Here is a 15,264-nt window from a genome sequence, read left to right on the forward strand (position 1 = left end):
ATCGCAATTTTGATCCTCAGCTGAGAGAATGGTTCCCCTGATTTGGCACCCTTACGACCTGTACGCGAAGTAGAGCACTTTACGGTAGAACAGTTTAACGAAGGGCGACACCGCACACACTCGGTCCCTACATAGGTGTTCACCCACCAGCTTACTGACCAGAGCCAGTGTTGCTTGACTTCCGTGTTCTTCTGGGAACCGTGTCTTTACCATTACTTCACTGCGGGACTGCACTTTTTTGAAAAGTTCTGTTTATCTATTTTTGCTTAAATAAATAAACATGTAAAAAAATCTGAATATGTTACGTTAGCAACTGTGGATAGACCCTAAAAAGTTTTTGAAAATTGATTCAATTCTTCTTTTTGAAGATTTATATACAACGAAGTTGGGCTGCTCTTTATTCATACACAGTAGAGGCGAGTTTGACCTTGTTCTTTACTTTGCGAGTTTTTTGGTGGTCCGAACCTGAAGAATTTTAATCAAAGTCCACCCGGGCCCATGATATATATCAGATAAAGGCCAAATTTTGTGGCCTCACCACTCAGTCTTTGATAACTAAAGAAATAAATAAGTCATTAAAACCTTTTTATAACTAATTTGTAAAACAAAATTTTGAATTGAATGTGAAATTTTATCATTAGTCCGAATTTTAAACCTGGCACAGTTGAAAAGAACGCTAATTTGCTTTATGCATTGTTAATGTGCAGCAATATTTTATTTTAGTTGAATCATAACATGATTGAATCAGGAGCATAATTGATCATCTATTTAAATTTGTTGTTTTAAATTGTGCCACTCATTAAGAGTGGCACAATTTAAAACTTCTTAAAAAATCAATTTTTGCCTGTGCATTTTCTTCTAAAATTCAAACATTTTGAAGGTTACATTGACCTTTACAAAGCTACACCAGTATCAATTAGATAATATTTCCTCATGCCAATATTTAATTAAAGTTGTTGTTTAAAGTTTGTAATTTTAAAATATGGATTCAATTATCTCGAAAATCACAATGAATATACTTTTTAGAATTTTTGTACAAAAGTAATTTAGTGGATGATTGCTCAATTATTCATTTAAAAATTCTAAAAGAAAAATCAGTTGTGAAACTACAAATGCAATATTTGTCACTGTATTTGCAGAAAATAATAAATATGTACAATACCTTAATTACATGAAAAATTTGATAATGTAAACTTGTTAACTGAAATTTATTTTCAGAAATTGCCTGAACAAAAAGTTTGAATACAATTAACCATAAATCCTGCAAATAAAGCTACATGTCTGAACTATGCATATATAGTGAGCAATCCCTAAGTTTGAGCAATCGAATATTTATGATTTTTACTAAAATAAGTAATTAAAAAAAGATGTTGGAACAAAGCTCCAAATCTTTTGATTTATCAAATCAATTATTTAAAATCCAAATTTGTATTTTTAGAAAATGGGATGTTCTGAACCCATACAAAAATCAGGAATATCAGGATAAAAAGCTAAAAGTAAGGACAAAATATTTTTCTTCAAGAAAATTAGGAATACAAGGTCAACTACAAATCCTGCATTTCTCTCGCTTAAATTTAAAAAATATAAATATAAAGAAATATATGAGGAAAAATTTTCCCTTTATTGTACAAAGGCAACATTTAAAAAAATGACTAATAAAATATTCTTTATGATGGGAACCTCAGTAAACTAAATACTAATTCCAATGTACAACAATTTATTAAACAATGTCAATACAACAATTATTTGTTATTATTTTTTGCTCTGGCTGTCTTCAGTTTTCTTTTCAGTTACATGATTTGCAATATGGTCAGGAAGCTTTTCTATTCGGTGCTGAAAGTAAGAGATTATAATATTAATCTTTAAACATTCATAATTAACAGTAATAATAAAAACAAATACTTAACAAGTCCAAAAAAACTAACAATTAATCATTGGGTTTTGAGTTTAAAACAAAAATAATACTAATATTACTCATTTTACTCAACTCTAGTCAACTCAACTTGATTCTAAGTTAAAAGGGGGAAAAAAACATTCGTACGTCAAAATCTGATATAAAATACGCATTTTACTTTAAAAATAATAACAAATACTGTGAACTTAAATATCTGTATTTATTTAAATTAATATGGGTTTCTAAAAAAGCGTTATGGGTCAGAAAAAGCATTTTGTAAGTAATTATTTATAATTCTTCTATAAACTCTAGCATTATTTATTCTGATAAAGAATCAGCTATTGACTGGTTAAACTATGCAGAAACTTCAAGTAAAACTAGACACTTGTATTTTAAATTTTATATTGTTCAATTTCTGATTTCAGGTGGAGAGATAACAGATCATGTTTGTATTAAAATCTCAATGTGATCAGAATTATAATAAGATGATATTGAGCTTTTTTTACCAAAGCTGTAAATTAATGAAAAATAATTTTTTGTTGTTGAAAGTTTGATTATTTTAATTTAAAAAAAAACTTGTACTTTCAGCAACTAAGTTCATGTAAATTTCTATGGTTTTGCTCACATGAATTTAACTCTCTTCCTCTGATGAATAAAAAAAATAAATTATAACACAGTTGTGCACAACTGCGATGTTTGTCAATACAACTGCTACTTTTGTGCTTAATCCTGAGTGAGAATTGTACGCTTCTTAGTGGGCCAAAGGAAAAATCAGAACAACAATTTTCTAAAAAATCAGAATATTTTTTGGAACAATATACATAAACCAGGCTATTTTTTAAAAAGTAAACAAAAAAAAGGTACAATTTCCATTTCTTAAGTGTAATAAAATTGAATTTTATTACAAAAGAATGATAAAATACTATTTTTAGCATCAGAATTATTTTGCTTAGAACAGAAAGTATTAACAGTTTCCAGTATGATTTCATTGATAATGAACAATTCATCAAAGTTTAAAATCAATGTATACAAATTTTTTTATCAAATTGCATTGAAAAAAAAAAAACAAAACAAAAAAAACAAAAACAAAACAGCATCAACTAGTCAACTTTTCCTCATATCAATGTATAATTAGAATTTGTTATTCAACTTAAGATTTCTTTATCAAATAATTTTAAAGTAGGGTTTCAGTAATCTTGGAATGAAAACACAGTGACACTTAATATTTTTGCTCAAAAGTAATTTTGGGGTATGACTTTAGTGACTTCAAAAGTAATTTTAATGGCTTCAATTCATGATTTAAAAATTTTGTGATATGATTACTGTAGCGTTGATTGGATAAGAGCATTTTTAAAATTAGATGAAAGTGACAAACCAATAATTGTGAAACCTCAAAAGACCACCCAACAAGATTTGTTATAGCACTTGCTTAAAGTAATAAATGAGTGTATTACCACTGAATTCCGCATCATAAAAATTTGATATAATTGTTAATTGAGTTTCTTTTCCAAAAACATTTTAAACTATGAAACCTGTGGATAAGGCTATATGCCTGAATCATGTATATTAGCGTACTGAGAAAAAAAAAGTATGGTCAAAAGTATCAGAATATGGTAAGATTTATTGTGTTTTTGGCTCCATAGAGCCAAACCAAGGGGACTCTTGGGAACACCAAGAAGCTCAGTAATTTTTATTAGAACACTTTGGTAATGATTACAGTAGAAGTTACAATAAAATATGGTTTTGTAATCATTGATTAAGTTTGGTAAAGGTGGTAAAATTTAATAACTTATCATGATACCTTAAAAACCATTTATTCGGTTTAATTTACTTTTCAGTTTAGTATTTTCTACAACATATGGGGTGATAGGAACTATAATTTTGAAAACCAGAATTGTGGGTGAACTATTATCAGATGAACAGAAAAATCACCAATGAATTATTTAAATACTACAGATTTTGGTTTCATTAACCAGAGTTTTTCTCTATGCGTATATGGTACCTAAATTAGAAGTACGGAATTTTGCGATTTTTACCAGCATAATTAACTAAAATTAATCAAATCTATTTTTTAAAATTCCACATTTGTATTCTTAAAAAATTGGATATTTGAATACAATAGAAATACAGGAATATCAGAACAAAAAGCTAACAATTATGACAAAATAGTTTTATCAGGACAATTACAAAGCCTGCAATTGTTGTTCATAATTTTAAAATCAATGTTCAAGTTTTATCCTGCATGATGTTTGAATATCTATCAATAACTACAAAAACTGATCTTAAAATTGTCCTAATTTTACCAGCAGATTTTTTGTCCCTTAAAAAAAAATATATATATATAAATTAATATATAAATTATAAATAAAAAATAAAATAATAAATTATATATAAATTAATAATAATTTATATAAATATATATAAATTAATTATAATATATATATAAATTAATTATAATATATATATATATATTAATACAGATTAATATAAAAAATAGTGAGCGGTTTAAAGAAAAAAATAAGGCTTTTGATAATACATTTTTTAGAATAAAGTTAAAATTATAATTTTAGAAAAGATATAAAAAACAATTGTAGTATATTATATTAAATATTATTATTAATACAGTAATGATGATTATACTAACATTAACAATAATTGTGCCAAAATTAATAAAATCATTGCAAATAAAAAAAACTATGATGTTTGGAGCAGTTTTTTAAAAATTTTTTTTTTAATAAATTATAAAAATTCATTTCCTTAAAGCAAGAACAATACAGATATTTTGCTTCAGGGATGGATTAAAGTATGATGGGGTCTGTGGCTGATGTGTAACTTGGGGAACTACCTACAAAGCCTAGGAAATCATCAAAAAGTTATCTATATTAAAATATTGAAACTTTTTATGTAACGGAAATCCAATTGAGCTCGTTTTACAAAAATTTGAGAAGACAAAAGGTTTAGCAATAATTTCATTAAAGCAAATAATTGCATTAAACATTAAAATAGGATTAAGTGTTCATGCCAGCAAAAATATCCTTTATTAAATTATAAGTGTTATGTGGTAGCAAGAACTATCCAACATACAAAATTTTAAGTATCAAAAGAAAAAAATTAAAAATTTGCAATTTTTACTGATTTATTATATTTTTACTAAGAAAACTTTGAGTGTTTAGTAGATGGTTACAGAAAATTAGTTACAAAAATCAAGTTTTTGAGACAAATTGAAGAAAACAGCATGACCAATTGTCTTTTTCCTCTATGAATTTTACATTCAAAATACTTAATACATTTTTAATGATTCTAAAAGAAAATTGTAAAATATTACACATGAAAATATCAATTAAATTTTTAGAAAATTACGCAAATAAATTTTTCCTTCATAAACTTTAAAAGATAAAATTAAAAATACCTGAGTTTAAAAATAATTGAGGATCTGACTACAGCCCCAGTTGTCTCCTTCTTAATTTGGCCATGATTAGCTTAAAGGTAAAAAGTTAGAAGGCTAGTAAACTATAAGTTTTTAAGAAAGTTTCGGAATTTACAAGCATCTTTAAACATTAATGTCGGTTGATAGATATGTAAAAATGATTATGTAAGAAGACTGATTTAGAATTTACATTAGCTAAATTAGGCAAAAAACAAATAATATAAAGAAAGAGTAATACAAAAAAGAAAAAAAATTCTGTTTGTAGTTTTTTTGATTTTTGTATGTTTTTAAGTAAGAAATTTATCAGGCTAACTAAATCACATCTAGAATCCCATAGTTTCTGGTCACACTTCATACTTATAAAATTCTTTTTTATTTATGTTTTTATTTATACTACTTTATCATAGTCATCATATGCTAGACCTAAGAATGCCAAGGAACTCATCATCTGAGTTGTTACAATTTCTATTTGTTTTTTCAACATTAGTATACATGTATTTGGTTAAATTGTTCCTCTAAAATCCAATAACTATGGGGGAAAAAAGATGAAACCCTACAATGAACCTTCATAAACAACTAGTGAGTTTTTTTTTTACATCTGTATCTTCAATAATAACAATTTTTCTAATATTTCGCAAATTGGCCAACATAATACATGAGAATTTACTAAAACATGAGAAAATAATCTTGAAAAAGTGAAGAAAAATCTATTTAAATTTGGTCATTTTTTAATAGAAGATTAAACATTTCAACACCAAGGCAAAATATACAGCTGATAAATACTATAATGAATTTTAAAAACATGAACAAAAATAGAAAAGAACATTAGAGCAAATGCACAAATTAGTATTAAAATGAAATAAAGAGAAAATTATAGGTAATTGAAAAAAAATTTGAAACAGTAATCTTTTTTTGTTTTAACTTATTAAGTTAATTTGAATACCTTAATAACTTTCATAGAAACACCCTCAGGGAGATTTCGTTGAATATATTCCAGGTAAGTATCAGCAGTTGAACCAGTTAAGTGCTTAAACTAAAAAAAATAATAATGCATATTTTTAGAATACTAAAAGCACATAGTTTGAGCTATGGTACCATAATGAAATATATATATTTTTATACATGATTTAGGCTTAAAAATAAAATATTTAAGGTAAAGAATGCTTAAAGGATATTTTTTAAACATAACTTAACTTATTCTAATTCCGACATAGAATTAGGTAGTAATCAAAAGAGTATCATTAGAAAACTGAGATTTGTAATAAAATCTCTAATCTATAATAATCAAACAGACTGTATAAGTATGTTTCATGTGAGCACATCAAATACTGCACTAAAACAGGAAACATTTTTCAAACAATTATCCTTAGAATATTTGACCAACAATAATTATGCAAGTTAAAAGATTGCATTAAAACTTAGGAATAGTACAGTCGAACCCTGCTATAGTTACCTTGGATATAGTGAACACTCGGATGTAGTGAACTTTTTTAGCAGTCCCGTCCGTACTCCTATTTAAATAATGTTATTTTTAACGCTTATAGTGAACAGCTTAGAACTTGGAAACTCGGTTATAGTGGACGCAAATTTCATGTAGGTGTTGGGAGTGAAAATGAATGCATTCCTATAAAATGTGTCATATTTCACTCCTTTATGCTCATCACTTTTAACTATACTGTAATAAATGTCAAACAGAATCTTATACTCCCCCTTCCCTGACAAGCCTCGCTTTGTCTCTTTTCACCAAGCTTGCTCTACAACTAGTTAACTTGGCCACCTGCTGAAATTTTGGAATTTTCTTATCTGTTCAAACCATATTCTTTTCAAAATCACCCCTTGACAATCAAAAAGGGGGAAATTTAACTAATTCTACAGCTGCTCTTTTCATATTCTTACATTATCTATTTGAGACAAGATTTTTATTTCAAAAGCAGTGGAAATGGCAAATTCTCTAAAGAGAAAAGAGTTTCCCATAGAGGACAAAGTTAAAATTGTAAAGCGTATTGAAGATGGAACAATCAATCGGCACTGTGTAAGGAGTTTTCCTTGTCAAAATCTAGAGTTTCAAACATTTGGAAAAATCGAAGTGCAATTCTTGCCGCATACGACAAAAATTTGATTTCATCGAAAAAACTGCGTGGAGCTTTGTTAAAATGGTTCACCACTCAGGGGGATAGAAATCTTTCTGTGACCGGACCTATGGTTCAAATTAAAGCGAATGAGTTTGCTGAAAAATTAGAGGAAAGGGATTTTGTGTGCTACAATGGATGGCTGGATAGATTCCAAAAACGGAATAATACTTCTTCAGGAAAGATTGTTGGAGAAGAAGCGAGTGTTGATGCAACGGATGTGGAAAAGTGGAAAACTGAAGTGTGGCCGAGTATTATACAGAATTACAGTACGACCTCGAAAATCCGGACTTCTGAAATCCGGAAATCTCTAAAATCCGACTCATACGTCCAGTTCTGTCAGAAAAAATTTTCAAAAGAAAAAGTTTAAAAAAATCACTTAAAATAAAAATTTTAATGCAAGAGTGCAAAACCACAACTCTTCTCCAACAATGAAGCAGTAGATGAAGAGGTAGGGGTGGGGAGTGAATGAAAGTTCATAGCTGATAAGGAAATTCCAGTCAATCTTATCAGCTCAGTATAGATAACAAAGAATATAAAGGGGAATCCCCTCAGGAGGAGGAATTCTTCTACCACTTTGTTTTTCCTCCTTGTGAAGAAAGAAAACTGGTTCTTTCTTAACCTTGAAGCTTAGGAGGCGGGGCCAAGTTCNGAATGGCTCGGAAAAGCGAAAATTAACTGTCATAGGTAAATCTCAAAAACCAAGGTGCTTTAAAAATGTTAAAAAACCGTAAGTACTTTTTTCATCAATTTTTGCTTTATTATCTGTTAATAAGTTAATAATTTTTTAAATGACTTATGTAAAATTGCAAACCCAATTTTCAATCATTCAACTGTCTTAAGCAACAAATATTCTTCAAAAAATTTGGATATAGTGAACCATCGGTTATAGTGGACACATTACTGAGTCCGTAGATGGTTCACTATAGCGGGGTTCATCTGTATTTATTTTTTACCTCACAGTAATGTATATTTACTATACTGTATTATTAATAGTATCCTTTAACTACACTTTCTTATTGAATTTACATTGATTAGACATTCAGAGAAAATTTGTTTTGACTTTTAAATTTTAAAACTTAATTAACAGTCAGCACTAATCAAATAGCACACATATACATACTTTTCAAATATAAGTATAAATATACTTTTCAAACCATGGTTATTGAAAACAAGAATATTAAAACCGTATCATTAGATCAATATTTTTTTGTCAATTCTAGCTTCATGTTATGTAATTAGGTAACTTAATTAACAGTTAATTGTAATTAATCTTTAGTAGCAGCTTAAACTTTTAACCTGCAGAAGTGAAATTTCCTTGGTGGAAAGGTAATTAACTTTCTAAATTACTAAGCATATGGGCAGGTTTGTATGGTGGTTTTTTGCTCACAACTCTATAACATAAACTCAATCCATAAATACCATACCTAGGCACAAACTAAGATTACCACCATTTATACAAATTTTTTTTCTCTTATTAAGGGTAATTGACAAACTTATTGTATTTTGGATGTTCAAGTTAACATTACATTTTGGTTTGCTATGCAGAGATAATAAGATTTAAAAACTTAAAAACTATAAATTACTAAGAGTAGAAAAATAAACATTATGATGGCATAAAAAAATGTAACATTAGGCAATTGCTCCAAGAATTATTAACCGTTAAACTTCATGGATAAAATACAATACAGGTGGCTGTATAAGTTGCAAGAATGAAAATGTAGATTTAAAATTTGGCATGCTGAAAGGGCCATATTTGTATATGAGATTAACACAGATTTTTTTCATGATTCTAATATATTCAAAATTTACTGCAATTTTAAATGATTTTTTTTTGCAAATTTTTTCTCACCTATTTGCTTTACATAAAATTTTATTTTGTCTTGCAAAAACTACAAAACTTAACAACTTGAAATTACAATGGTATGTAGAAAAATGTTCAAGGAGTAGAATGGAATAAAAAAATTTATGCTTAGATTATTAGTTTGAGAAATATTAATAGTTAAACTTGCAGTAAAAAAAGTATAATTGTAGGTCGATCTACTGCCCTCTGAAATGTAATTGCAAAGTTAACATTTGAAGTGAAGATAGGGCCGTTTTGAATTATAAAATTAATGAGAGTTTTTCTTTGCAAAATTTCCATTCCTGCAAAAGTTATTGCAATTTTAAGGTATTTTTTTAATTTTTTATCATTAAATAATAGTTATTTACCCCACAGGGTTGGGGTTTTGGACGTCCTAAACTGGTTTTGGACAGGATACGTGGGTTTCACTGTCTTAAACTGGGTAAAACTGTCCTTAACTGGGTAAAACTGTCCCTAACTGGGTAAAACTGTCCCTAACTGGGTAAAACTGTCAAAAACCTTGAACTTTGGTAAAAGGTAAAAATTCTATAGGTTTAACCATTGTACACATAATAATTACATGTATCAATAAATATTTGAAATTTTTAATACAATTTACTTTAACTTATCAAAAGAAAATAATATAATAGAAAAAGGTTTATAATTTTTGAAGCTCCATAATTCATTGAACAACAAAAGTGAATACCTAATCCTTTAAATATAAATATGCTTTTAATACTGATAAATAATATTTTTGCATAAGGATAAATATGGCAATATTAAAAAATAATAATTTTTCTTTAAAAAAAAACTAAATTTGTTCAAAAATTAACCTTTTATTTTTCACAATATTTTTTTAAAAAAATGTTATAATTTCTGCATCACAGGATGATAAAAAAAACATCTATTTTTAAAAAAAATTTTTTTAAATATAAATATATTAGTTTAAATTGAAAATACAAAATAACTGAAAAATGTATTAACAGTTTTGAAGGGCATAACATCAGTTTCAGTTACTGACACTGGTGATGTATCACCACTATGCTAAAAGAATTGAACATGAATGAAATAAAAGTATTCTTGAATAGTACTATAGATAAATAAACCTGTTTATGACGAACCAAGCACTTAGTCCCTAATATTTTAACCTGTATGGCAAGGCCAAACTTCAGTTATGTACTATTGAATGAGAGGACCAATTGAACTTGATTACTGATTAATCTTCCTTTGTTTAAATTGAAGAGTCAAACAATATTAATAAAACATTATACTTTTAAAAACAAATATTCTCTAGTATATTTAATTATCAATATGTTATTAGTTCTATGTTTATTTTACCTCTTAAATATTGTTCAGATAAAATTGTGACATAATTTGAGTAAAAGGGTTTTGAACAGTTTAAGACAGTTTTGTACAAAGGGGTTTTGGACAGGACGGTTTAAACCATGGATTAATCCATTCTGTCCTAAACCTTGCCACCCCTGTTTACCCATTGTCGTAGAAAAATTTCTCTCTCTCTCGCGCGAATTTCATTTCATTAGCTCAAGTTTAACTTGATGTCAAAAGTTATATAAATATATAATAATAAATAAATGAATATGTGAAAAAAAAGAGATTGATTAAATGTTGCCATAAATAAATCTTAATACTTAGATTGAAATTTTTAAGAATACTAAATCTTTAGGGAAACAAAATGTGTTTCTAATGCTAATTGTTATACAATATAATGTCATCAGAGCCGGATTATGCCTTTCGTAGGCTCTAGGCATAGCCGTTTTTGGGCCCTCCCCTCCTTCCCCCACTCCTCCCCTCTTTTCAAAATATATGCTAAAATTTTCTTGCATATTTTTTTTTTTTAGATTTTTATTAATATGGATTTTAATTTAAAAATTTGTTTATTGAACTTTTTGCGTAGTTTGGAATTCGACAGCATAATACAAGATTTCGTTGAATCCAAAAATCGCAAAAAAGTAATAAATTAGGTCATAAGATTCTGCAAAATAATTTATTACCGAAAAATATTATATTTTTATTTGTATCTTCATAATTTTGTGCAAAATACACTTGTTGTTTTTAAAGCTAAATTATTGCTGTCAACAAATTTTTTTCTCCCAATTTTTTCGTAGGCCCTAGGCACGTACCTAGTGTGCCTATAGGTTAATCCGGCTGTGAATGTCATCCTTATATATATTGTTATTAAGTAAAACTACTTCTCATTGTATCGCACATTCTATATTCCTAAGTTTAATTTTCTTTTTTCACATATAGCTGATATTTTTCAAATCCCGGTACCCTTATATTTCACTACGTTTAAAATATTAATAAAATGTGTTTACATAAAATTATAATAGTTGCATATTTTATAAACAAAATGATGTTTTTTTTATAGACTTTTACAAAAAAACAATGATGAATGAAGAACAACCATGGGGATTGGTGAGCAGAGTGAACTAGGGGTGGTGCCTCCTAGCATAGTTTAAAAAAAATGGAACAAAAAAATATCTGCAACTTAATTATTAAAAGCATCAAATTAGACAAGCAATATGCAACTGTGAAATGTGTGCCTAGGGCTTTGAAATAGGGCTTAGAAAAAGAAATGTTTAAAATAAATGTAATAAAGTACTCACTTCAAATAAACGAAAGTAAGTTCTCATTTCATATTGCACTCGGTGCTTTTTATAAATGAATACTGATTTTAGCAGTGTCCTGCGTTTCTTATGAACTGGAGGTTCCCATCTAAAAAAAGAGAAAATAGTCAAAAATATCTAACTACAAAATCAAGGTTTAATTTTTTATTTTTAAAAATCCAATTGTTAGAAATTAAAAAAAAGAAAAGAAAGCAGACCATTGAGAACTTTATTATTGTTAGTTACTTTAACCAGATAAAAAGAGTAAGTATATATGTTTTTAAGAGCAATTTAATACAAATGACATTAGGCATATAAATATTATAATTTTATGTATAAAATAAAGCTATTAAACATGCAAAATGAAAACGAATGAAATAGAATGGTAAAACACAATAAAATAAAAAAAAGACTATGATAAAACTCCATAAGCTGATAGACAATATTAAAATTTTTTATGTACAGATTAAAATAAAATGAAAAACTTTCTGCAAACACAAAATTTAAATTAAAAAAACTTTCCATAAACAAATTATTGACTCTTACTATTGATGACATTTGATAGAAAAATCACTGATTTTTTATAAAACTCTTCGATGATTATCATACTTAGAAAATTGTTCATCATTTTCAAAACAGATGAATTACAAAATATGTGAGTTCTAACTAGATCATGGTTTAACGAATGCACCATAAGTTCATATGCTTAAATTCCCTAACATTGCCTATAATTGATAATATACACATCGGTGAGTGCACTAATTGAGAGCGTAAATGCTGCCCGTTAAATTTTCGATGCCTGAAAGTAAAAAACAATGAGATAAACAAAGGAAAAGTACGCTGCGTGAAACAGAGAAGAAAAATTTCTCTTCTGATAGATTGATTGACCGCAAGGCAGAATAGGGGAATTTTGACCATTTTTTTTCTTTCTATCATTTTCTTTTTAAATTCAAGTGAGTAATTAAGTGATTAAATTAAGTGTGTCCCTGATACTAAAAATATTGAATGCACAAAATATAGAGGAATTTTGACGCTTTTTTTCTGTAATTAATACTAGGAAAATGCTCTGTGATGATGAAAAATTTTCCCAAAATAGTGTTTGTGTATTTTATCCATATCTGTTAATGTATTGACTTAAAGAATTTTGTTATAGAGGTAAAATTATTTATTTCCAAAATATGTAACATCATATTATTTCCAAGATAAGGCATAAAATTTACAATGGCCACATACAGGTTTTTTGGTATCAATGCCATCAATGACTTGGTACCATCAGTGAATATTGATGGTTGACTGAATGTAAACAATACCAAGCTTTCTAAAACTGGAAGAAATTTAGAAAATTTTCATTATATCTCTCCGCTTATCAGGCGAGTTGTGAAAAGGCTTAATACTCTAGGAAATTTTATTAATGTTATTTTCGCTCAAATTTACGTGTTATTTTACAAATTCATAAGAATTTCCTATAATTCATAAATTCTAACTGGTTTTAGCCTAAAACAAATTTAAGAAAATAAATATCACAACATAAATAAGGTGTAAGGCATGCCATATTTTGAGTGTGTTCCTTTATTTGTATATTGCTATATTTGTGTAAAATATCACTTTTAGTTATTTTTTGGGTTGCATCTTGCAGGGCAGTGTTTCCCAAAGTGTGGTAAGCGTACCCCCAGGGGTATGGGAACAGTTTAGCGGGGGTACGCGTTCGTATGCGAAATATCTTGGAACAAACGAAAATTTTACAAAATTTTATTTAAAAACAAAGCTAGACATAAAAATTTACGATATCGTATATTTTTTGCAGAGTCAACAATTAATAATTAGGGGTATCAACAGCCAGTTGTGATTTTTAACTTTTGGACAATTTCTTTACAGAAAAAAATACATTAATTTTTTTATTAATAGTACACAGCATTATGAAAAATTTAGAAAGGGTACACAAAAGTCATAAGTTTGGGAAACACTGTTGCAGAGCATACTATGGTCGCAGAGTCTTTCAAATTTATATGTTGTTTGCTTGGTCGAAATTCAAATTGAAAAAATGTGTTATATTGTAAACACTTCAAGTGTAATAATATTTGATTGCACCTTTTTTCAATCTCAGGCATAATAACCAATCGGAAATAGTAACCCAGAAGCCTTACGACGAATTTTAACCAATACCGCCATCTGTGCTTAGCTTTACACGGGCAATCATAAAATTATATATATATATATTTTTGTATTAAGTCAGGAAATTAAATTAACCTTGGCATTAAATCATATAAAAAGTTGAAGAGAATTATGAAAATTACTTTAAGGTAAAATTTCTGAAATGTAAATTACATTTTAGCAATTTTCAATCCAAGTTCATTTGCAGATGTTTTAGCAAACCACTCATAACTGTTTAAGACTGCTTGATCATGACCTCTGACTTCTACAAGAACACTTTTGTAAAGATCATCTAGCTTCGGCTGCACCTGCAAAAAAAGGGGGGGAGAAGAAGATTAATACCGTTTACACGGAATATGGTTATAATAATTAGTTGTTTAATGAATATTCTCAACATGATTCGAAAGTTAAATTAAGAGGGAGATTTTCACATTGTGGTCTGTGGAAGAATAATCACCAAGTCTTGGCAACTTCTGGGCAGCAGCCCACTATAAAAAACATCACAGAAAGGGACCAACTCGAAAGATATAACTCGTAGCCATCATCTACATCTTTTTTTTAAAAATTTGCACGTTTAAAATCTCTTTGGCACCTTGGCGATAGCAGTTTCTGCTACAGATCACGATACGGAAATATCCCCAAATTAAACTAAAAAAGTATATTTTAATCTATAAATTATTGTATCCTAAGCATCATAAATTTGGCATACTCGTAAAATATATTTAATTTAAAACAATTGTTAAAATTAATATACTGCGAAAATCAATATTACATCCATGCATTTAGGAGTATTTTACGTAATTATTTAAATTCATAAAAAATCACCTGATTTGAAATATTTGCTGATATTGCTAGTTTATTAAAGGAAGGTATATTATACAAAAAGTTTGAACTTTTTTTTAACATTGAACGCAACATATTAGGAATTAAAAGCTATTTTCAATTCAGCCAACCAAATAGAATTTATCTTTTAGTGGAAAAAACCATTATAAAATCGAATTAAATTATAAATGTTTAGTTCGAATTACAGTACTATAAAAAATACTATTAACTTTTGTTAAAAATGTAAATAAAACATTTACAAAAGTACCGAAAGTTTAATTTTGTAACAAAATCAATCTTTGCAATTTTTTACCATGCTGTTGCTAACCACTTTGTATTTAAATTTTTTTAAATCGTTTCTCAACTAGTCT

At 27.7% G+C, this 15,264-nt stretch overlaps 1 protein-coding gene across 1 annotated transcript; it reads right to left on the minus strand.

The window, feature by feature from the left end:
• Positions 1-1,700: 1,700 nt before the first annotated feature.
• Positions 1,701-15,181, minus strand: LOC107437509 (mitochondrial ribosomal protein S10). Its single transcript, XM_016049533.3, has 5 exons — positions 14,897-15,181; positions 14,246-14,379; positions 11,921-12,029; positions 6,265-6,354; positions 1,701-1,833 (listed from the first exon to the last, which is right to left on the minus strand). Exons 1-5 carry the CDS (start codon positions 14,987-14,989, stop codon positions 1,753-1,755), a joined length of 507 nt encoding a protein of 168 aa, XP_015905019.1. The 5' UTR covers positions 14,990-15,181; the 3' UTR covers positions 1,701-1,752.
• Between the last annotated feature and the right edge of the window lie 83 nt (positions 15,182-15,264).

Source organism: Parasteatoda tepidariorum, chromosome 3 (genome assembly GCF_043381705.1).
Source record: "Parasteatoda tepidariorum isolate YZ-2023 chromosome 3, CAS_Ptep_4.0, whole genome shotgun sequence".
Taxonomy (NCBI): Eukaryota; Metazoa; Arthropoda; class Arachnida; order Araneae; family Theridiidae; genus Parasteatoda; species Parasteatoda tepidariorum.